We start from the raw sequence: 23,344 nt of genomic DNA, 5'->3' as shown, positions 1-23,344 counted from the left end.
ACTACAGAAGATTTAGGGATGCATAGTTATAATCCAGTCATGTCATAGCTGACAAGTGCCATGTTTTGGTACCACTAAAAAATTAGTTTTAGGTAAAGAATTTTAGAAAACAGAATTTATAGGTTTATTCTTTGATTTTGAAATCATTATGATAATGCATATACAAAATTGCTTATGTTAAGAAACTTGTTAAAAACAAATGGCACTATTTAGCTACTGCTGTTTATGCCACTAAGTAGGTCTTTCTGGCTTCCTTATTTCAGCATTATTTCTGAAAGAGAAAGACATACATAATGTGTACCTCTGGCTGCCAGTCTCTCCTTTTAATCCAGTAACTTAGATATCTTTCACTAAATTCAATCATATTTGATTCAGGGAAAAATATCTGAAAGATAAAACCACTACTATAGGCTTTTAGAAAATTTTTAGGAAGTGCAAATTAATATAAACAGAGTGAGAAAAACCAAAGACTGTCAGAATTCCACCTTCAGGGCATTTCTACTGAAGCTGAGGGGAGGCCAGCAAAATAGTTGCACTGTGTGGCTGTCATCATGAAAATACATCCAGCCTAATCAGAACATGTATCTGTCTCACATCTGTTAAAATTGTCTTAGTAGATGTGGCAATAACTCTTTAGGAAACAAAGAACACAGATCCTTAATGAAATCCAACATTTTCAATTTCATTTCTCACAGAGCATTGTTCTATTTCTTGTAGCTCCAAGAGCAACACACCCGGGATCAATTAACCTTGTAACAGTTCATGTTGTTGATGGATACAAAATTACTTTGGGTAATGAGAATATAATGTCACTCTATTTTTCATAAAAATTGAGTTCCTCTGCTTTTGCTATATGACTATATTTACACTTTAATCAACAGAAACACCTTAATATATCTTCATGTTGTGTTTACTTGGTAGTCACATTCCACTGCATGTAAAAATGTTGCTGGTTTTAATTTTCCAGCCATTTCTTCTTTCATACAATTCTTTCTAAAAATAAGTATTTCATGTACAAGGCTGAGGAGACATATGTAAAGGCATTACCAGGTCATCTTTTATTCTGTTTGACTATATCTTCCCAGTCTTGAAAAGTCTTTTATTTGTATAGAAGCACGATTTTCAGACAGGTTTCTAGCAGTGATTCTTTTTGTTTATAATCTGCACAAAGATGGTTTTTCCCTTTCCCCCTGTGGTGTCTTATATTTAAAAGGAAATAATTTGCATTTGGTAAGCTAAAATATCTCCACTTTCAGCTCCCAGTGAAACGTACCAGATTTCACCCAAGGCCAAAACTGCTTTGGCAACTGAAATTCCACGCTTCAGTACAGGTAATTTTTAAGACTTTCTTAAGTTGTTATCTTGAGAGTCTGTAGATCTTAATTAAAATCAGAACAGTTTAAGGTTTAATGGTCTGTTCATTATTACCTTTAAACTATTTCAAATATATAAAATGAAAATTCATTTTTCCCCTTATCAAGTTGGGTTTTACTCATTGCTCTGAAAATCAAGGTTTAATCAGTATTACCTCAAAGATGATACAAAGATTTGAACATTATTACTGCTGTGTATTGGATCCTCAGATGTATAGTGTTGCAAACATAGATGAAACTGACTTTTGCCTTTTTCTTTGTAAAACAGTAAATCTAAATCTGTAACACTTTTACCCAATTTAAGTGTCGAAAACTAGTAATATATTCTTTCCTGCATAAGTATTTTCTCTGACACTGCATTAAGTGTTAGGTATAAAGTGGTTATTAGATTTGAATATCAAATAACCAGATCAATTTATTTAAAATATTGACTTACAGAGGTTGATAATTTGGCACAAGATGTCAGTGATTACTACTTATGCTTTCAGTGTGATTCACACAAATTCTGTAAAACCTACAATGTCAAAATTATTTGGCAAATGAAAGGTGACAATAAGGCTAAACACTTATGATTTTAACCTTGATGATGACACTATGTTTCAGCAGCCTTACACGTTGTCTGCACTGAATACTTCCAGTTGTTTTCTCAGTTTTTGATGTGTTACATTTTTATCTGAATATTTGACCTAGGGAAGGTTTGGTTTGGTGTTTTATTTTGAGTTTTTTTGTTTGTTTTTTACAGAACCTAATTAAATGTCTTAAGGCCATGAATACCTTGCAGAGCTAACTGTATATCCATGTACAGTTGGATAACTGGCTGTCAATATTTTATACGTTTTCCTAAGCCTAAACATAAATGTAGCTGGTCAGGCTGCATAATGGAGTCATCTGACCACTAAAGAAACTAGCATTTTCATTGTGCGTTTTAGATTGGAACTCATACAATTCCCATACATCCATTTTGCTGTATCACACCAGTGCATGGGCCTTTTCTGGCAAATTACACTGCCGTATTGATGTTCTGTTGGCACATAACATACAAACTGAACATTATTTCTTTTAGCACCCTATAAAACACGTTTCACTTCTGCAAGACCAAAGCTATCTGATAAATCACAGACCAGACAAGGTAATAATTTTTTATTCAATTTAGGATGGGGTGGAGGTTAATTATTTAGTTAATTAATTTCACCTATTCTCAGTAGAATTTTGAGTGTTGCTGGGGAAAGAAAAAAAAATATTTTTCTTTCAATTAATCAGTCTAGAGGTAAAGCCTTTCCAAATCAGAAAAAAAAAGAAACCAAGTGTTGTTCTTCCTTCTCTAATGTGGAATTGGTGGCATCACGTAAAAGTGTGTTGGGTTTTCTTCTCATGGAACTTATTTTCTTTTTTAAACTCTCTCACAGTTCTTAGCAGAACCACACTAGCACCAGCTAGAACAAAAGCATCTGGACTGCCAAAGTGGATTGTGCCAACAACAGGTAGAGCTGTAGTTTTGGGTGGTTTTTAACTTGTCAGTAAAAGACATGAATCATGTTGAACCCTGCAAAATATTTTATTGTATTTGATTACTGAAATTAATTCCTGAGGAATATGGGAAAACACTTTGTTGAAAAGGGTTACCCAGTTGCTTAAGTCAAAGTCAGAAGACTTGGTAAGAGAGCCTTAAGGCCAGTTATCTTGCTAGCTACTAGCAATGCACATGGTATGTTCAAGTTAGACCTACTCATATTCAGACTGCAGTATTTGGACTGTACAGTATTCGGACTGTGCAGTATTCAGGCTTAAATACTTCAGCATGAAGAAAGTTCCAGGTTGGTGAATGATAGAGCAGAGTGAGAGCTAACACTTCAATTTACATGTCCTTACACACACAGATAACACACATCCCTAACCACAAAATTTTTTTCAACAAACCAGTATTCTGAATAAATCATTCATCCTTTTTCAATTGTACTTAATTTTTTTATCCAATCAAAAAAATGTTTTCGGTGCTAATTTAGAATAAACCCCTAAGTTTTATTTAATAAATTATTAATTTATTCTGTCAATACAAATATTACTGTTTTTTTAATACAGCAAAGGTTAATTAAATAAAGAATTTGGGGATTCTTCATCAATGATGCAGGCTTAAAAAATAGTATAGATAAATAAAATGCATATTCAAAGAAAACTTTTGGCTGTTCACCCACTACTAACAGTGCTACTATCCCATATTATTGTTCTGTGCTAGCTAGGTTAGGATAACCTGAGCAATGTGCAGTCTACTTTAAACATTCCTTTTTTGTCTGTATAATGTTTCTTTGTACTTCTTCCAGGGTATCTTTGGCAATTTAATACATGTTGACTTCAGTATGATTTGAACTACTCATTCCTGTATATACTTCTGAGAAGCCCACCATGTTTGTAGAAATGCAAAATCTCTAAAGAGGTTGTATATTTAAAGTTGAATATTTAAATTAAATTTGAAATAGCCTGTTTAGAGCATGACATACACTTCTGTATTACATACAGAGTGCGTGTCTTCATTGGAGGTATGTGCTCTTTGACCTTTTATAGTCCTTCTAATAAATAAAATGAGCCCATCAAATTCCAGGACATCAGAGACAGTATTAAATAACCTGTATCAGTAGTTGTGGGTTAGAAAGTTTTATTCTTTTATTGTGTTGGCAGTCTGCTTATAAGTGAGCTTTCTATTGTCTGATAACCAAAATAGGCAGAACTCACACAGATCTCCAGGAGTAGGTGGCTTTTGAAAGCACCTTATGAAATCATGCACAAATGCACAATTATGTTAAGCAGTATATTATGCTTTTCCCTTTTCCCATATAGTAGTAACCTTTGCAGAGGCATTTGTAGATTAAAAAGAAGGAAAAAAATCATTCTAAGTAAATCAGCAGTAAAATCGTAATAGTAGACATATAAATTCCTAAGTGTAGTTTAGTGAGCTTAATGTTTTTTTGGGTGACTGCTAAAGTATTGTTTTAAGCAATCTTGTTTCAAACGCTCCTGTTGCAGTTCCCACTAGTTCTCATTATTTCCATGTCTTTATAGTAGTGCAAATTGTCAGGAAGAACTAGAACTTTGTTGTGGTAGATCATGTCAAAGATCATCACAAGATTACTGCCTTGCTGTGCATACCATGTATACTAAAAGGAGAATAAGTGCCTTTTAGAATTCTTCTGGAAAATGATACTTCAAGCAATATTTTCCATTGCTCTTCCAACCTTCCTGACATAGCATAGCTCTCTGTGAGTCTGCACCTTTCTTCTCAGTAGTGCAGGGAAATCACCAATGAATTTTATACATTCATGACATTGAGAGAGGACTGCAGCTTTTCACGATTTCTCAGTCTACTTTCCTTGGTGATCCATAAGTGGAATCCCAAGTCTTCTGTAAAGCAGGTACATCATAGTATTGTGATAAATGCCTACAGGACTCTCTGCTCATAAAAAGCTTTTCACAAAATGAGGGAGTTTAGGTGTACCTCTCTTAAGTGATGTGCAATTACATATTGCAAACAGAATTCCTGAATCTGCAGAAGAGACTTGGAAAAGAGAACTCAACTAACTCTACTAACCTAAATCTTACTTATTTTTCAGTGGGTGATATCTTATAAATATTTTAACATGTTAAAGTATCCAGATGATTTTTCTGTGTAGGGAAATTGATCTCTTCCATTATGAAAATGATGTCTTATTTTCTGTGGTTAGCTTATCAGAACCCTTAACATGTGATCAGATTACTTTATTGGACTTTAAGGAATAATATCTTTTCAGACTTACTTTTAAACATTACTTCATTTTTTTTCTTTCTCTGAAGAAAAGCACATTTACTGAAGAGCCATGGACACTTGTTTCAAGACCAGTTCCTTGCTGGGCTGGCACTGCTGTTAAATGTACTCCAGTTCTTCCTGATTGTGCAAAGATGTTTCCCCCCATGCAGAGTATGCTTGGCAGCTGCAAGGCCCAGATGATAAGCAGTGGAATTTGTTTTTTCCAGCGGCAGCACATGGAATTGTGACTGGTTTCCTGGCAGGCTTTTCAGTCTCCTGGCTAGCTATAGTGCCAGATGGTAAACTTGACTGTGGGAAAGAGGCAGGGATCGCCTCCTCATGACTAACATTCCTTCTAGTTTTCAACCATGTCATTTCAGCCATTTTATTTAGTTTGTTTTATCGAGATGGCTTTTCATATTTCTCTTAGTGTGTATAACTGAGTTTTTTTTGGGGGGGGGTTTATTTAATCTTAAGCATTTAAAAACTGCTCCTGATCTATTAAGTTTCCAGACAACCATCAGCAAAAAAACTTTCTTGTTTGGAGTAACATTTCCATTTCCCTTGTGAAAGAGAGGTTGGGTTTCATTATAGTCATCCAGCCATTAACTTTGTGCTAAATTTTCTTTTTATTTTTGAAAGTGTGGCTGTATAGTCAAGTTCTAGAGAAACTACAAGTTTTAAGGTATCTCAGTTTGCTTTACCAAAGGCACTTTTTCCAGTTCTTCCCTTAAAATGATCCACCTTTCTAATTGTATGCCTGCTATTAGAGATGCAGTAGTTAGTTTTAAGGTGCTCCAGACCCCCGTGAATGTTTTCAGGAAAAAAGATAGAAGTAAATGAGACACAAACATACATGAAAATAATACATGGCATTTTCAGTTTTGTTGAAAGCTTAGATGAATGTGGTAAGCCAAAATGCTTATAAAAAGCAAATTATGTTTGCTAGCACAAGGCAAATACTATGATAAATATAGCAAGCTGCTTGATAGAGGAGGGACCTTCAGTGAAAACACAAACTTTTATGTAACTTCAAAGTGCATGAGTTATTCAAAAAGGAGATTTTTTGTCAAGAATTAAGTGTTGTGGTTTGAACAACATTTTCCCTGAAACTTTCATGTATTTTTCGTTACTACTTTACTAATGACAGAACAGCATTGCCAGTTTGGGAGGGGAGAAAGCAGCAGTTCTATACCAGCCGTAGTTGATCTTTTTAATGCCATTTACTTCAGTATTTTAAATATGACTTTATGTAACATTTAAGTAGAACTTTCTTTTATATACAAACTTGATTTTATAGAATCATAGAATAGTTAGGGTTGGAAAGGACTTTAGGATCATCTAGTTCCAACCCTCCTGCCATAGGCAGGAAAACCTCACACTAAACCATATCACCCAAGGCTTCATATTTTATGTACATTTTGCCTCCACTACTCCAAATACAGTGTATGTTTGGTTCAGAATTGCTCTAATCATTAAAAATGGAGGAAAACTGAAGATCTTATTTATGGGAGAAGGAGAACTTTGCCCTTTGCAAGTATCAATGGGTATTTTATTTTGCATGCTGAAAAAATAGAATGTTCTCTGTACCCATCTTTCCACATACAATCTTGGTTTAACTGACCTGCTCTCTCTTAATCTTACTAATGTTCTCTTTCTAAGCAGATTTTTTGGAGTAATCCTAAAAATATAATTGCACACTTGCTATACCCAGATCATTTTCTATTTACTTGAATAGGAAGATAACGAATATCAGTAAGTAATCTCTAAAACAAAGGTGGGTCACTAGTTTTGCACTTAGTGTTACACAGAGTTTGAACACATACAATGTATCAGTGTTCCATGACTTGGGAGACTGCACTGTAAATATTTATTTAATTTCTTTTTTTTTTCCAGATGAGGCACATACACCTGAGGATATTGCCAGACAAATTGGCATTGATGTACAAAAACCTTTGGAATATATTGATAACTGGGAAAAGGCAGTTTCTGGTAAGGTTAATAAAAGAAGACAATATAGCAAATTTTAACAGTTATGAAAGAATAAAAACATGGCCATTCCTACACAAAAAGCACCTCCATTAAAAAGAGAAACTATTATTCATTCTCATCAATACACCTTTTCGTGACTTCAGGATGCTACTGAAAAAGATAAAAGTAAGAATATTTCATGGTCACTACTTAGTCACTAAAATACACCAAGTATTAAAAACCACAGCCAGCAATGTTATATCCTTACGACACCCACAATCACAGAATCACAGAATCCCAAGGGCTGGAAGGGACCTCAAAAGATCATCTAGTCCACCCCCCCCCCCCCCCCCCCCCCCCCCGCAAGAGCAGGGTAACCTAGAGTACATCACACAGGAACTTGTCCAGGCGGGCCTTGAATATCTGCAACGTAGGAGACTCCACAACCCCCTGAGCAACCTGTTCCAGTGCCCTGTCACTCTTAAAGAAGTTCTTTGTGATGCTAACGTGAAACCTCCTATGCTCCAGTTTACACCCATTGCCCCTTGTCCTGCCGCTGGATATCACTGCAAAAAGCCTAGCTCCATCATCCTGACACCCACCCTTTACATATTTATAAACACTGATGAGGTCACCCCTCAGTGTCCTCTTCTCCAAGCTAAAGAGACCCAGCTCCTTCAGCCTGTCCTCATAAAGGAGGTGTTCAACTCCCTTCATCATCTTTGTGGCTCTGCACTGGACTCTTTCAAGCAATTCCCTGTCCTTCTTGAACTGAGGGGCCCAGAACTGGGCACAATATTCCAGATGCGGCCTCACCAAGGCAGAGTAGAGGGAGAGGAGAACCTCTCTTGACCTAATAACCACACCCTTTCTAATGCACCCTAGGATGCCATTTGCCTTCTTGGCCACAAGGGCACATTGCTAGCTCATGGTCATCCTCCTATCCACCAGGACCCCCAGGTCCCTTTCCCCTTCACTACTTTCCAGCAGGTCAACCCCCAACCTGTACTGGTACATGGGGTTGTTCTTCCCCAGATGCAAGACTCTACACTTGCCCTTGTTGAATTTCATCAAGTTTCTCCCCGCCCAACTCTCCAGCCTGTCCAGGTCTCACTGAATGGCAACACAGCCTTCTGGTGTGTCAGCCACTCCTCCCAATTTAGTGTCATCAGCGAACTTGCTGAGGATACTGTAAGCATTGACCTTTTTTCATACTAATAGTTTCTACATAGCAAAGGGAGGATAAGGCAAATGCATAACCAATTTGTCTTCCCATTTATGATGAAGTTTTGTTGAATATCATAGAATCATAAAATAGTTAGGGTTGGAAAGGACCTTAAGATCATCTAGTTCCAACCCCTCTGCCATGGGCAGGAACACCTCACACTAAACCATGCCACCCAAGGCTCTGTCCAACTTGGCCTTGAACACTGCCAGGGATGAAGCATCCACAACTTCCTTGGGCAACCCATTCCAGTGCCTCACCACCCTAACAGTAAAGAATTTCCTCTTATATCCAATCTAAACTTCCCCTGTTCAAGTTTTAACCCATTACCCCTTGTCCTATCACTACAGTCCCTAATGAAGAGTCCCTCCCCACCATCCTTACAGGCTCCCTTCAGATACTAGAAGGCTGCAATGAGGTATCCACGCAGCCTTCTCTTCTCCAGGCTGAACAAACATAACTTCTTCAGCCTATCTTCATATGGGAGGTACTCCAGTCCCCTGATCATCCTCGTGGCTCTCCTCTGGACTTGTTTCAACAATTCCATGTCCTTTTTATGTTGAGGACACCAGAAGTGCACACAATACTCCAAATGAGGTCTCACAGGAGCAGAGTAGAGGGGCAGGATCACCTCCTTTGACCTACTGGTCAAGCTTCTTTTGATGCAGCCCAGAATTCGGTTGGGTTTCTGGGCTGTAAGCGCACACTGCCGCCTCACATTCATTTTCTTGTTGACCAACACCCCCAAGTCCCTCTCTGCAGGGCTGCTCTGAATCTGTTGTCTGCCCAACCTGTAGCTGTGCCTGGGATTGTTCCAACCTAGGTGTAGGACCTTGCACTTGTCATGGTTAAACGTCATGAGGTTGGCATCAGCCCACCTTACAAGCATGTCAAGGTCCCTCTGGATGGCATTTCTTCCCTCCAGTGTATCAACCGAACCACACAGCCTGGTGTCATCTGCAAACGTGCTGAGGGCACACTCAATTCCATTGTCCATGTCAAGACAAAAATGTTGAACAAGACTGGTCCCAACACCAATCCCTAAGGGACACCACTCATTACTGATCTCCAGCTGGACATTGAACCGTTGACCACAACTTTTTGCGTGCGACCATCCAGCCAGTTCTTTATCCACCGAGTGGTCCACCTATCAAATAGTGCTCTCCAATTTAGAGACAAGGATGTTGTATCAGGGTTGTTGGGAAAATTAGTCTTGGAGAAAAAAGCCCTAACAATGCAGCTGTTATAATTACAAGTTACAGGGGTTTTTATGTGTGCTATACCAGGCTTGTCAGTTTTATTTTTCTTTCAAGTCTTGCAGTTATATTTTCAAAACAATCAATATATTTTTACCGCCAAAGAGCTTCCACAAAGAGGCCTTAAAAAACAGACTTCCTGTGTTTCGCTTTTTCCTAGTCAGCTTCTTGAAAATTTTGTTTCAACTGAAAAGTTGTAGAGGTTTTGTATACCACATGTATATACACAGACATACATACAGACATGCAAACAACCTTCCATGTAGAGAATTCCATTGTTTCATAAGCATCACCAAGAATAGAGCTTGCTTAGCTGTGCTTTTATACTGTCATAAAAATTGACCAAAAAGAAAGTCTTTTTGGTTTTACCCACACTTACACCACTTAAAAGAAATTGAAAAGATAGTTTACAGCACAGAAGAATTAAGCTTGTGTGCTAAGAAACTGCATGCACTCCTTTTTCATGAAGAGGGGCAGAGTCAAGGAAATACCTTCCCAATACACAAACAACCCCAACATTAAATAAATCCTAATAGTTTACCACTCCTTGCAAGATTCTACACTATCACAAAATTCCTAAATTCTCTTGTGTGGCCTAGGTTACAGGCTGAGTCTACACACTTTATTAATTAGATCTGGTATCATTCCAGACCATTACCCAAATCACTGTGGGATTTGTAGAATGGAAGAGTAGGGATTACTGTTTTTCCAGTGTGCCGTATAGTAGATTCAAGTGTGATACAGTCCACTGAATGTGACGTTTTGGCTTGCATGTAACTATTGTAGTTGTGTTGTTCAGAAGATGAGGTGGAAAACACTGATGAGTAAATATTTGCATGTTTTCACCAAGTAAATATCTTCTACAATGCTGTCCTCTATGGTCAAAGGGAAAATTAATCAGATACTGCCATGTAGTAGTATATACAAAAATTCAGTATCCATTTTTAGGTCTTTAGGCATATTTTTTTCATCTCCCTCTGGGGATTAAGAATGATCCTATAAATGCTCTTGAAACCTATAAATGCTCTTTGAAACCTATAAATGCTCTTTTCAAAACCATTACATCTTCCTGAAATAGCTAGAGCATTGTTTCCTGTCTGGATCTGAGGGATTAATAAAAAAAATTAAAAAATAGTTTACAAGTGACTACAGAAGTCCAAAAGGAAAAGGGAACATGCAAAGATGGACATATTACTGTTTGTATATTTTAAATCTTTCTAAAAAGGCTCTCCCAGTGAGTCTTCAGATCTGCTCTCTTCTTGTCCACAATCATGTTATTTTTTAGGGTAAAATAAGGTCTGATATGTAGGACCCAAAGTACTTTGTGTAGCCAGTAACTCAGTATCAGGCAACTTGCATATTTGTTGACACTGGCAGCATTATAAGAATTACATTATTCTTAAGGATTTTCCCCTGTAAGGTACAAGAAATCTTTTGTTACATAAATGTGTTGCACATATCTCCTTTTCTTCAGAAGTGCAAAGGCAAATAATGAAAGAAAAATCTTTATCTTTCCTTTGTATACTAAAATCCTTCAGAATTGCATGGAAAATATAGGCAATTATATGTTTTGTAAGTATGAATTAAGAGGCTTAGGTTCTCCTTTCAGGTTTAGGTTCTCCTTTCCTCCTCACTGTCAAGGGACTTTGCCAGATAAATTGAATAGATATTGGCTGGAAATGCAGATTGAAACAACATAGTTGAGGGCTCCAGGATTTTCTAATAGTAACAGCCTTTATCTATATCAGTGCGTGAAGTGACAGCAGCTTCTTCATTTTTCAGTTTTGTACAGCACATGATAAACTGTCCTTAATGACAATTTCCCTTTTGCTACATCTTTTGCTTCAAGCTGAGCATGACCAGTTTTATCTGTTAGAAAGTATAGAAGATCAGAAATCTTGTGGGTAGGATACTGGAGGTTTTTCTGAGTACAGTGAGATGGTATTTATTGTGGGAAGAAGTATCTTATTGTCTGCCAAAGAATTACTGTCGACAGAAATTAACTACACAGAAAATGAGTCACTGAAACACTTGTACAAAATCCCAAAGTTGCTACATAATTTCAGTGTAAGCTTGATTTGACACTCTATGGCACACACTTCCCAAAGAATTTAAGGCTGAAAATGCAATTCGTACAACAGCTTCCAACCTCACCTCTCCACTTCTGATACTAAATCATACACGAAACGTAGTTTGAGGTCAGAATATAACTTGTAATGGGTTTGTGATTTTATGAAATTTGAGGTTAAATAATTAATAATTGTCTTGTCATTTAGTAACCACATCACCTGGCCCTCAGCATCCTCCTCTGCCTCCTCCTGTCAAGCCTACACAAATGCGAAGAAAACCTCTGCCTCCAAACACTGTGACTGGTAAACCAGGGATGCCAGGTATCTCAGCCTTTTCAGCATAAATGTCATATTATGTGTGAGAGAATACTGAAGTGACTAGCAGGGTATAGGAAAATTTTACAGTATAGATTATTTTTCTTTAATCTGGGATATCTGTAGAAATTAATCTTCTGTAACATACAGGTCTTGTGTCTTTTGTCTTCATACATAAACTCTGTTTTCCTATGCTAGTTATGTCAAAATCATCCCTAGCACGGGAGCTGAAAGGAAAGTAGCATAATGCAAGTCAGCCTTTAAGATCAACCTTAAGAACATTTCATATCTACTAATAGCATTTGCAGTTACTTAATGTGCATGTCAGATGGGAGATATTAAATATTATGCTTCAATGCATACTCTCATCTGGTTATTTGTAAAGAAATTCTCTCCCTTATATATAATTGATGGCTTGGCTTTGCGAGTGAAGATTTTGGGAAAGGCTTTAACCACGCTTACTTCAAGCACGATGACCAAGGTCAAGTGGGATATGCAAATCTTGTTTGAAAAGGGTGCTTAGGCAGTCAGGGAGTGTCCGACCACAACTGTCATCTCCTGAGTAATCTTGACCTACCCATGCGCTGGTCCGACCGCATGCAAGGTTGGATCTGCAGCTTCCCCTGCACCATGTCACCTGCTGGTTCGACCTTCACCTGTCCATACCAACAAGTGAGAGCAAGCCCTTCCAGCCTGCACAGTGGATTGTTTAGGTGAGGTGCAGCTTGCACAGAACTGGCCTCCCCCTTTACATTTGAGATTTAAATGCCACGGCCTAGCAAGCTAGGATGGTGACAGTAAAGTCTGCAGGTGGTAGGTTTTATAAGAGTGTCCTTCTCTTAGATGGAAGACCAGACAAGGCTGGATGAGCTCCATCAGCCCGGGTTTGAAGATAGGAATTTTCCTTCTCCTATGTTCTGAGCAAGACTGTAATTTCTTGGGTCAATCTCGAGTGACCACTAACACGAGCCCACCGAGGCGCCGGCGGTGCTGCAGTGTTGCTACATCTAGGTGGGATTCTGTCTTAGAGGCGTTGAATTCACCAAGCATTGTATTGTTCACCCACTAATAGGGAACGTGAGCTGGGTTTAAACCATCGTGTCCCACATATATGACACATCCATTAACCCCCACAAATAATGAGCTAATAGGCACCTAGAAAACTAACTGCATGGGAGGCAGGGCAAGCTGAGTTATTTCATGTGCAGAGTTTAGCTTAATTCCTATGCTACAGTATTCCTACTCTTGGTATCAGTATAAGAGCACATTGAAAGCTTCACATTTCCTGTTTTATTTTAATTTTATACTGAAGCCGATACTCAGTATCCTAATGTATGTTTTGTCTGTGGATTCTATATAAGAATTCTTAGGCTCACATTATTTCAGTGTCGTGGTTTAAACCAAGTCCCCCAACTCCCTGAGAGTTAGGAAGGAAAATCCAAAGAATGTAGCCCTAACGGATTGAGATAAGAACGGTTTAATAGCTAAGGCATAACACAAATCACTACTGCCATTACCACTACAAATAATAATGATAAAGCCAATAACAAGCGAAAAGAATACAACACCCCACCAGCCACCAACCCATAACTCACTCCACCCTGCCCGGCTGAGCACCACGTGCTCCTTCCTCCATTTTCCTCCCGAGCTCCACCCCTCCTGCTCTCTCTCCCAGTTGCATCCTGGGCATCACGTGCTATGGTATGGAATCCTCATTGGCTAGCCTGGGTCAGGTGTCCTGTCTCTCCTTCCTCCCGGACTCCCCTCCTCCCCGGCAGAACACATGCCTTGAACAAAAGGCACTTGAACGAAAACAAAGGCCTTGAACAAAAACACCCTCAAAACATGCTCACTATCAAGCAACTATTCCCAGCCCAGAAGTCAAAACACAGCACTGCACCAGCTACAAGAAGGAGAAAAATGACTGCCACGGCTGAACCCATGACATTCAGGTAGTCAGAAACTACTATCTCATTATGCTCAGCATCATGAGAAATGCTTCCCTGTTCATATTTCTCTCTGTAGTTTACTGGTAATATAAATGTCTCGACTCTGTTGTATTTCTTGTTGGCTTTTTTTGGTTTGTTTCATTTGGGTTCTTGTATGCTATTAAGGCACTAAAGGCCTAAGTAATTCCCTAATATTTTTTTTTGCAGCAGATTAGAAGTAAGAATCTTCAAGCTGGATTAAACAAAATGTATATTTACTCAACAGCAGAGCCAAGATTGAAATGTTATGTCTATACTTGCTGTTGTTCAATGATGTTTCCTTACTAATAGAACATAAGATATTGTTACAACAGAACATAAGATATTGTCAGTCCTAAGCTGTAGCATTAAAAATAATGTTGACTTGATGCATTTTATTTTGCTTTTAATAGGATATATGCTAGTTTTCTACATAAGGTGTCTAATTAATTTACCTGTGTTTTGAAATTTCACCCTTTTTCCATACACCAGGGGTCAGGTTATGTGGTATTTTACCTTCCTAGGCATTCAAGATGGAATAAATTGGTTAGGTGATCTGGTTCTTCCTTGTGGGGCTAGTGGCAGATTTCCCTTTCTCCCTGTGTTCACTAGTATTTTATCCAGCTTAGTTTTGATTATCATAATTGAGTTTCTTCTGGTTCCCTGGAGACGCTTCCACAGTGTTAACAGGAAAAATTTACCTCAATGTTCTTGGATTTTCCCTTTCATAATTCCATCTTGTTTCTTTTTCTCATTATTGCTGTGATTAATTCCTTATTTGTATCTTTCTTACTAATGCAGTGGGTGAGTATTATGGGAAGGTTTCTATGCCAACATTAAAAGCCTCCTGGATGGAAAAAAGGAAACAAGAGAGTTCTAGAACCTTTGTGAAACTGGCCTCTAGTGAAAGTCCTAATAAATTTTGTCTTTAATAAGGAAATTAGGAGAGAATCTTTATTATGAGAATGTTAATAAATTTTCACTTTGTGAAAGAAATTAATGGACAATAGGGATTTTAGTTGGTTTAGACTTGGTTCACCAGAGTTCTGCCTTCAGTTACCACATTCTTCTGTATGCAGGGAAGGTAACTACATTATGATTATGACTTCACAGTCATGCACTGGTTATCTGGTGGTATGTGCATGTTTTATGAATGCAGTTCTTGTCTTTTACAGCTATTTTGAAAATAATCAATACATCTTTTACCATAGAATCATAGAATGGTTAGGGCTGGAAAGGACCTTAAGATCATCTAGTTGCCACAAGTTCCTCTTTCTGTCATTATAGCTAAACCCGCTGGACCAACAACACCTGTGAGGACAGGAACGTCATATAAGATGCCAACAGCTTTTGCAACTCCAGACTATTATAGTAAGCGTATTAAGACAGTTCTGGTTTCTTTTACTTTTTCTTCTTTTCTTTTTTTTTTCATTTACAGAAAGATTTTCATGTTTTCCTTTGCTTCCTTTCCCTAAACTGTATTTATGTATTGTATATTTAATATAAGAAATGTTCTGTCTGGGTCAAATCTCATTTTCTTTATGCCACTTTGCAACTTTTCTAATTTAACTGAGTTCACCTGGCTGTCTTCTGATACACACCTTGGTGAATGAGAGCATGGTGACCCATCCATCTTTGTAGAAATCAATATATGCTTAGTAAGCTTTCAATACTATTCAGTGGCTACTTTAAACCTGTGAAATGAATAGAGAAAGCACTTCTTTTCCTAGACATTTCTTTTTGCACAGATCTTAGGTTCAAATTGTTACTTGACAGTGACTGACAGTGCTCCATATCTGATCAAACTGCCATCATTTAAGAAGAAAAAAATATGTGATGGCATAAACATAGTGGTTAGTTGTTAATTCACTCTTCATAAATTTACAACTTTACAAGTTTCAACCTAAATCTCCTCAAAGTGGCATACAGGAATGAGTTTGATGGAGGGTATGTTTAAATTTTTTGAGCTAAGATATGCAGCTTTAGGTGTATTCTCATGAATTATGCTGTTTCTAGTTTTCCTGGATTTATAGTAATACAGAAATTTTTGTCTCCTCATAATGGTCATGAACTTCCTGTGACACTTAGCGCTCAGTAAAGCATGCTGGGTACTAGATTTATGAAGAAATGCTTGTGGACATGTGATTTGTCTGTTGAAGTCCATTGTAATATTTGAGTTGTTCATTATATATATATATCTGTAATGTTCAGTATAGTGGCTACTTAATACAACACTGGTATCATGAATCCTGACAGCTTTAGCACGTTTCTGTTCACCAGTGTATTTGGCTTCAGTTTCCTTCAAATTCTGTAGAAGTTGTACACTCTGGAGACAGAATTTTTTATTTCCTCATTGTTATTTTTGGAGAAGTTCATCTGCCAATTTAACAGTGCTACATAATCTGTGAATAGGAAACAAGCTTCCAGCTGAACAGCCACTATAGTGCAAAAAGATCCTTTTTAAAAGGTCAAGAGCATTTTTCATGTACTGCATAAACTGAATCAAGTAGCAGTCATTAAGTCTGTGGTTGGTTATGGCTATCTTTATACTGGCAAGTAAGTATGGTGTCTACTTGGCATCACAGCCAAAATGGAGTCCTCAAAAGGAAAAGACAGATCTGGCAGCAAAGGTCTACCGAATAGCTTTACATGATGTAAAATGCCAAATGAACTGTAAAGTGATACAGTTCTAACACTGAAAAATCTTATTTATTGCAAATTAAATTATAACTATGTTTCCCACAGTTGATGTAACTGTCTTCAGCTCAAGTCCTACATCAGAAACAGATTCTTCAGGCAAACCAAGGTACCAAGGTAGGTTTTTAATACCTATGGTATTTTTATTTGGGAGAATATATGAAGGCTGACCTATCTTGCATCAAAATTAGCTTGTTTGGTTATTTAAAGGCCAAAATACCGTTTGATTCTCTTTCACTTTAGGATCAGGTGAAAGGACTGTAGTGCAGACCATCAGCATATTCTTGACTAAATTTTAGTTCTGCTTTCTTCTCTGCTACCACCTCCTAGTTTGCAGTCTTGCACACAAACATGTTGTGTCTCTTCCTGTACACTAGCAGTAGTACAACTGCACTTTTTTCACATTCCACCAAACCAAACAAAAATCATCCTGTGGACTTGCAAGCAATCCCAGTGCAACTTACCATAAGAGATGTCTACTCACGATATATACGTCACCTCTCATTCAGGCTGTTCATACTAGATAGTCCAAAATGATAACATATAGTAGACTAGATGATAAAGTTACTGCTGTTGTAGTAACCTAGAGATAACCAAAGTTACTGCTGTTGTAGTAACCAAGGTGAGATAACAGAAGATGTGCTTTAGTACTAAAAGATATTTCAGGCTTTTTGTTGGTTTTTTTTTGTCTGGTAAAAGATAATCTTCAGAAATGCAGTATCTTTCTTCCAAGAGCATATTGTTTACAGTAGAAGTTTTAATTTTAGAATGAATGTGTTTGTCTTCAGTAGTCTTCCTATATTTGATGCTGAGAACAAGGTTTCCCTCAAAGTTTGTTTTAAGCTTTGGTCCTGTACCGCAGAAAATGTTTAAGATTTTGACTGTCACTTTAAAAACTGCAAGTTTAATGATGGGATGACTCTGGACTAAACTTGCTACTGTTTCTGGTAAAACAAAGTGATGATGGGCATTACATCTTTGTATTAGCATAGCACTCAAAAGCTGCAAATGGAATTGTAGTGTCATTTTACTAGAGAATATTAATAATTAATTATCTCATTTTATGACAGATGTTAATTCTTTCAAAGAGTGCATATCAGTCACTAATCACTTCAGAGTGATAATTCATCAGTGGTGCCAATGAGAGGGGGGTGAAGGCAATGCACATTCCAAGTATAGCAAAAATAATAAAACCAACAAGTATCTTAATATTGAATATTTGTTTTTCATTCTTAAACATTTATGTTTGACTTGGAGCACCAAATAAAAAATCTATATCGCAAGATGGAAGTTGTGACGGAGGTGAAAAATGGCATTGGCATTTTGTAAAAATACCTTGTATTGAATAACGGCCCTTTCCTGTTACTCTTAGCCCCCCATGTCAAGTACATGAAGAAAGATGATGATGTGCCTTGCTCGATCACAAGCTCTCTTGAACATTTTCCACAAGAGGAAGCTAACAGCAAGGAAGAACCTACTCGTCCTCCACAAAATCCTCCAACAAACCTCACAGTGGTGACTGTTGAGGGCTGTCCAACTTTCGTCATACTGGACTGGGAGAAACCAGACAATGACACTGTTACTGGTTGGTTTTATTTCTTTCCTCCATTGTATCAGAATACAGTATTTTCAGCTTATTTATACTTTCACAGTGGTTTTATACCATTTAAAAGATACTTTAATTCCAAGAGAGTCCCAGTGCCTCTATTTTGTGCTACTGTAAACTCCAGTGTGGGTAAGACAGTGCTACTAGATTAAAACAAGATTTTCACAACTACATCATTGGTGTCAATGATGACACAGTAAGATACTTAAGTAGTATGACTGTCTTGATGATATAGTATATTCTCTCGCTTCTCTGTGTGCAGAATCTGATAAGATCTAGTCAAGAATTTCTAGGAATGTGACAGTAGTCTTTATTACATAAATGCATATACACCATGTAGACACATCTTTCTTGACTTGAGGATATTGTTCATCAGTGGGACAGACACAATGAAACTTTGCATCCATTTAGTAAGTCAGCAGAACTCTGCCAGTATAATACTTGCAGTACTCACCATAGGGTCGCCAAGTTATCTATGTTAAAATAATCTGGTTTTTTTCATTTCCAAAGAAATGTTTTGTATTGAGAATAAACCCTTGTGAGTCATGCAGGAATCAGTACATAGGTAAGCATGCAAGACCACCATTCATAGTTTTTCTGTCATCTTCTATGTTTCAACACAACTTTACCAGATTAACAACTGAAAATTATGGTTATTCTGGTCTGTTAGGAAAATGGGCTTTTTTTTTTTTCTTTTTACACTGGACATAGAACTTTGATTTGCAAAATCGCTGGTTTATCACAGCCACGAGAAAGTGGATTTGGCTGTGTTCCTTTACAGGGGAGTAGAATAGGTAAGACTAGGAACTGTGAGGACTAAGACTTGATTTTAGCCATTCACTTTAGCATTTAAGTGGGATTTTTTCAGATGTTGTATATGCATGTCATGAGAGATTTCAGTGCAGGGATATAATTAGGTGACTGTCATAAGCAAGCTACTCTCTTCCCCAGATTAGTCCTTACTTAACTTTCTAGGAATAATTACTAGGTTTAGCCTCTATTCTTTCTTTTAGAATTTGTCCAAAGGGACACTCAAAACAGAAATTAACTTGCATTTCTTTACTTCTGGGAAAGAAGAAGAAATTTAGCATTTCTGGTGGATTAAAAGGGGGATAAAAAGAGACTGTAGGCGATTTAAAAGTACCAACAATAAAACAGAATGATTACTTGGCTTGTCTTCCACAATGTGCTTCATCCTGGAAGAAAAGGAAGTGTGAGCTTATTGGTGATCATAGAATTAGGCTGAGTAAAGGCTTTCTGTGAACACTTCATATTCCAGGCAGTTCTGCAATGTTTCTTTTCATTAAAGTAAAAGCCTTTTTGCTGCTGTTGTCTCCTCCACAGACCAGTCCTTAGCTTGATTAGATTAGATAACACCATTTAGTCTGCATGTTTTCTTGGAAGTAGACCTGCCATTTTTCTTGAGCATGCTAATGAACCCACTGCAGCACAACCATTTCTATTGCAAAAATAAAAAAAAATGTCTTTGCTATAGCTGGTAAAGCTGTCGGCACACATCATCTAATGATGAGAGCAAGGCCTAATTGCCTTCTGATACTATTCATTTTCTGTTCTAATTCATGTTGTGAAATATAGAGCAAGCGATATGCACAGTTCATATGCAATATGAACCTTTTCTTTATTAACTTGTAAAAGTTAACTTTCCATTAAGTTTCTTCTCTTCTGTAAGAGTATTCTGTGATAACTGAGACATGTGGCAATCCCTTCCCCATACCAGAAAAGATTAAAACCTTCTGCAGAATATGTGACTAATATTCATTTTGCCTCAATGAGAGAAACTTTAGTTTTCAATCTATCTTCCTATCTAGATGTAACAGCTTTCCCATAATACCATCTTCATTCTTCTTCAATGAATACAAATGTTTGAACTCTGTGGTTTACAAATAAACTTACTGAGCTTGTCTCCTTCATTTTAACTTCAAAAAATTACTCTGTTAATGACTCATCCAAGGACATTTTGTGAATTCAAGAGAAGGCATTGAATCCCATTTTCTGAAAACAGTGATTACTTCATATTGGCACCAGTATGACATTACTTAGTTAGACAGGCTAAATCAAGTTTGCTGTCATCTCTTTTTATTTTTGTAATTTCTACATGTTTTTTCAATCATCTGAGTTAGGCATCACTTTTTTTTTTTTAAATGTACTGTTTCAGATAGAACTGTGGAAACAGAGAATGTCATTTACTGATTACTTTGCTTGACTTTCAGCTGTGTTCAAGGGGTTTCATTGTACTGGCATTCCTAAAAACAAACAGTGATCAAGCTTACGTCCTTATTTTCGTAAAGGCTGTAAAGGTCAGGAGCAAAAACTATTTTGCTGATTCTCTGCTTCTCTTGTGTTGCCACAGAAATGTTTGTTGACTTGTGCACCAAGACTCACGCACTGAGTAACATGCAGGTACTAGATTGCTCAACAGTGCTCTGTGTGTGTGCGTGCATATGTTTGCATGTCCATTCACATGTGCTGTGTATTCCAATTTTAATGAATTAAAAAATTCACATGACATATTGACTTGGGGCAGGCAGAACCCATCAAAATGAATTCCTGTGAAATTTCCTACTCATACTCTATCTGGATGTACCTAAAGCAATGGATATTCGCATTCCTTTCCATGTTTCCTAGTAAATAAAATTTCTCAAATGCAGCTTAACTAGGGCAAATAAAGGCTTTTTGCATAGTTTGGTCTTTTTTTTCCCATGGTTTACTCAGCCCTATATATAAGGCTATATAGGAAAAAGTGTTTGTTTCCAAAAGGAAATGCACAGAGAAAAAAAGCCAGATATGTTTTACAAAGTATGTACAAAATGGATACTATTAATGCCTATGTCTTTGATCATTACACTGTGATCCCACTTCAAATAGCCTAAAGTAAAAGCACCTCTACTTACCCACCTCACCCTCATTCTTTTGAGATGCCCATTTCTGCAAGTCTGTGAGTTTGTTTTTAAAAAGCAGTGGTTGGTCTTTTGTAGTTCATGGGTGACTATTGTGGGGGAGGACTTCTGAACATGGAAATTCTGAAATCTTCAGTATTGACAGTAGTTCCTTCCTCTGTGTTAACTTTCTGACATAACTTAAACCCTATTTTAAAGTTTTACATCGCTCTGTATGTGTTCTAGATAACTGAGTCTACTACAAGGTAAAGATAAAAAGATGCAGTGTAGAAGTCCCTTTTGGAACTACTGCAGTAAATCTGAAATTCATATGTGCATACATGTATATAATTGCACAGATTGAATTGCTGTGGTCTAAAGCTTGGAATAGTAGAGCATAATTTGTCGGGCTGCTTTGCACTTCCACCTAATTGCACTGTCTTACATAATTTACTCCAGTGGTTTTGATGGCTGCTTTTTGCATAGAAGAGTGTAAAGAAACCTATAGCTACACAACTGAGATCAAGATCAGCTCAATTTTTGTGTGTATGCTCATTAACATACACATCTCCTGCACTTACTAAGAGTGAGGATCTGAAAGTCCAGCAACAATTAAGAGAGGCTTTTATTTTTTACCTTTTTAATACTGAATACTATTGCAGGTGTTTTATCTGTGTTGACAACAAATGGCTCTCCTTGTACAGAGAACTGAAAATTTTAGGAAAAAAAAAACAAACAAAAAAAACCCTACAGCTTGCTAGCATTTAGCTAAGAGCTCAAAAATTAATAGTTTCATTAGAAAAAAATCAGGAGAGGAGTTTTCTAGAGGTTTTGTAGCTGTTGATAGATGGTCTCTGTCTTTGGACTCACAATATTATACCAATACCTGCTTTATTTATTGTGCTGTAGATCTAAATGCTCATTGCAAATGTTCTTTGAAAACATTCTTCTTTGCTAGCTTACAATTAGTAAAGCTGCATTTGGTTTTAAGAAGGGGAAAGGAAGGCACTGGAGACATGAATTTCTTTACAAAGAGAGGAAAATAAGCAATATACTCAGTGTGTTTATTAATGAATTGGGACAAAAATTGCTGTTAGAGACTGTGTCTCGGACAGGGCTATGACTGAAGGGGTACCTTCTTCCCAAATATCTGTTGTTAATTCCCTGTTTAGTGCATGGCTTGTGCCTCATGATACATCCCAGTGAGATGAAAAGAAAGTAGTTAGACTCTATAAATCATATAAATACAGAAATATATTTATACAAAATTATTTCATTCTAAGATGGCAGATTCCCTAAGTGCACAAACCAAGTTATTTGGGCAGTTTCCTTTGGAAATCTTAAGAATATTAGGTCTTGATTAGGTCTTAATCAAGTTTTAAGCATTTAGAAACTCTAATTTTTGAAACTTTTTTATTCAAACTGCAGAATACTTATTTGTGTTTGGAATTTTGTCACTACGGTACCTTTGGGCGTAGGTGAGAGGTAGAATACCTTCCATCCCATAACTGAATTTTAAGGAAGTATGAGGGGCTAGGCAATTGGAAATGTGGAACTGAATCTCTTCTTCCTAACAATTTTATCACAGTAATGTCCAGACTGATTCACCCAAGTTGTCCTTACAGCCTATTAGAAGTAGGAGTGGAAATCAGATGAGAAAAGAGAGAACAATGAAAAAGCTCAAGTAAGCTGTTATTTAAGCACATTTTTCTGTACTGTATTTTTTCAGAGTATGAGGTTGTGTCAACTGAAAATGGAGCAACTGATGGTGAAAAGGAGAAATCGATTATCACTACAAATCAAACTCATTCTACTGTGGAAAACCTAAAACCTGACACAAGGTAATTAAATAAAATAATTTTCTAAGTTAATCCAAGTACTTGTGACTGTAAGCTGTCTGCCAATTCAATTGAAAATCCATATATATATAAGACCAAATTGGGTTTGCTCCTGTTCTGATAGGAAAAAAGTATGCTTTGGTTTGCTTTCTTGTAAATTAACAGATAATACGCATTTGAGGAATCTTTAGGAAATTTCCAAGAGTATGGCCTGGACAAACTGCAGAAGTGACCTGTTCCATCAGAAAGACATTGGATTAACAGTCCAATGTAAGAAAATGTACTGCTTTTTATCAACATAGCTCTTGAATTTGGCAGATAAAGAAACAAGGTGAACACAAGAAATATTAACCTC

General features: G+C 37.1%; 1 protein-coding gene across 5 annotated transcripts in view; it reads left to right on the top strand.

Moving 5' to 3' along the window:
* The window catches only part of ABI3BP (ABI family member 3 binding protein), a 158,023-nt gene that overhangs the window by 110,566 nt on the left and 24,113 nt on the right, over positions 1–23,344 (top strand). For all 5 annotated transcript variants that reach the window (XM_031051267.2, XM_031051266.2, XM_031051265.2 and 2 more), the window contains 10 exons: positions 718–792; positions 1,257–1,331; positions 2,437–2,502; positions 2,780–2,854; positions 7,045–7,140; positions 11,877–11,990; positions 15,239–15,322; positions 16,697–16,765; positions 18,021–18,233; positions 22,881–22,992. In XM_031051267.2, the coding sequence (XP_030907127.1) occupies positions 718–792; positions 1,257–1,331; positions 2,437–2,502; positions 2,780–2,854; positions 7,045–7,140; positions 11,877–11,990; positions 15,239–15,322; positions 16,697–16,765; positions 18,021–18,233; positions 22,881–22,992 (979 nt within the window). The remainder of the gene's footprint in view (positions 1–717; positions 793–1,256; positions 1,332–2,436; positions 2,503–2,779; positions 2,855–7,044; positions 7,141–11,876; positions 11,991–15,238; positions 15,323–16,696; positions 16,766–18,020; positions 18,234–22,880; positions 22,993–23,344) is intronic.

Source organism: Melopsittacus undulatus, chromosome 2, assembly GCF_012275295.1.
Source record: "Melopsittacus undulatus isolate bMelUnd1 chromosome 2, bMelUnd1.mat.Z, whole genome shotgun sequence".
Taxonomy (NCBI): domain Eukaryota; kingdom Metazoa; phylum Chordata; class Aves; order Psittaciformes; family Psittaculidae; genus Melopsittacus; species Melopsittacus undulatus.
This window is presented reverse-complemented; position numbering and strand designations above follow the sequence as displayed.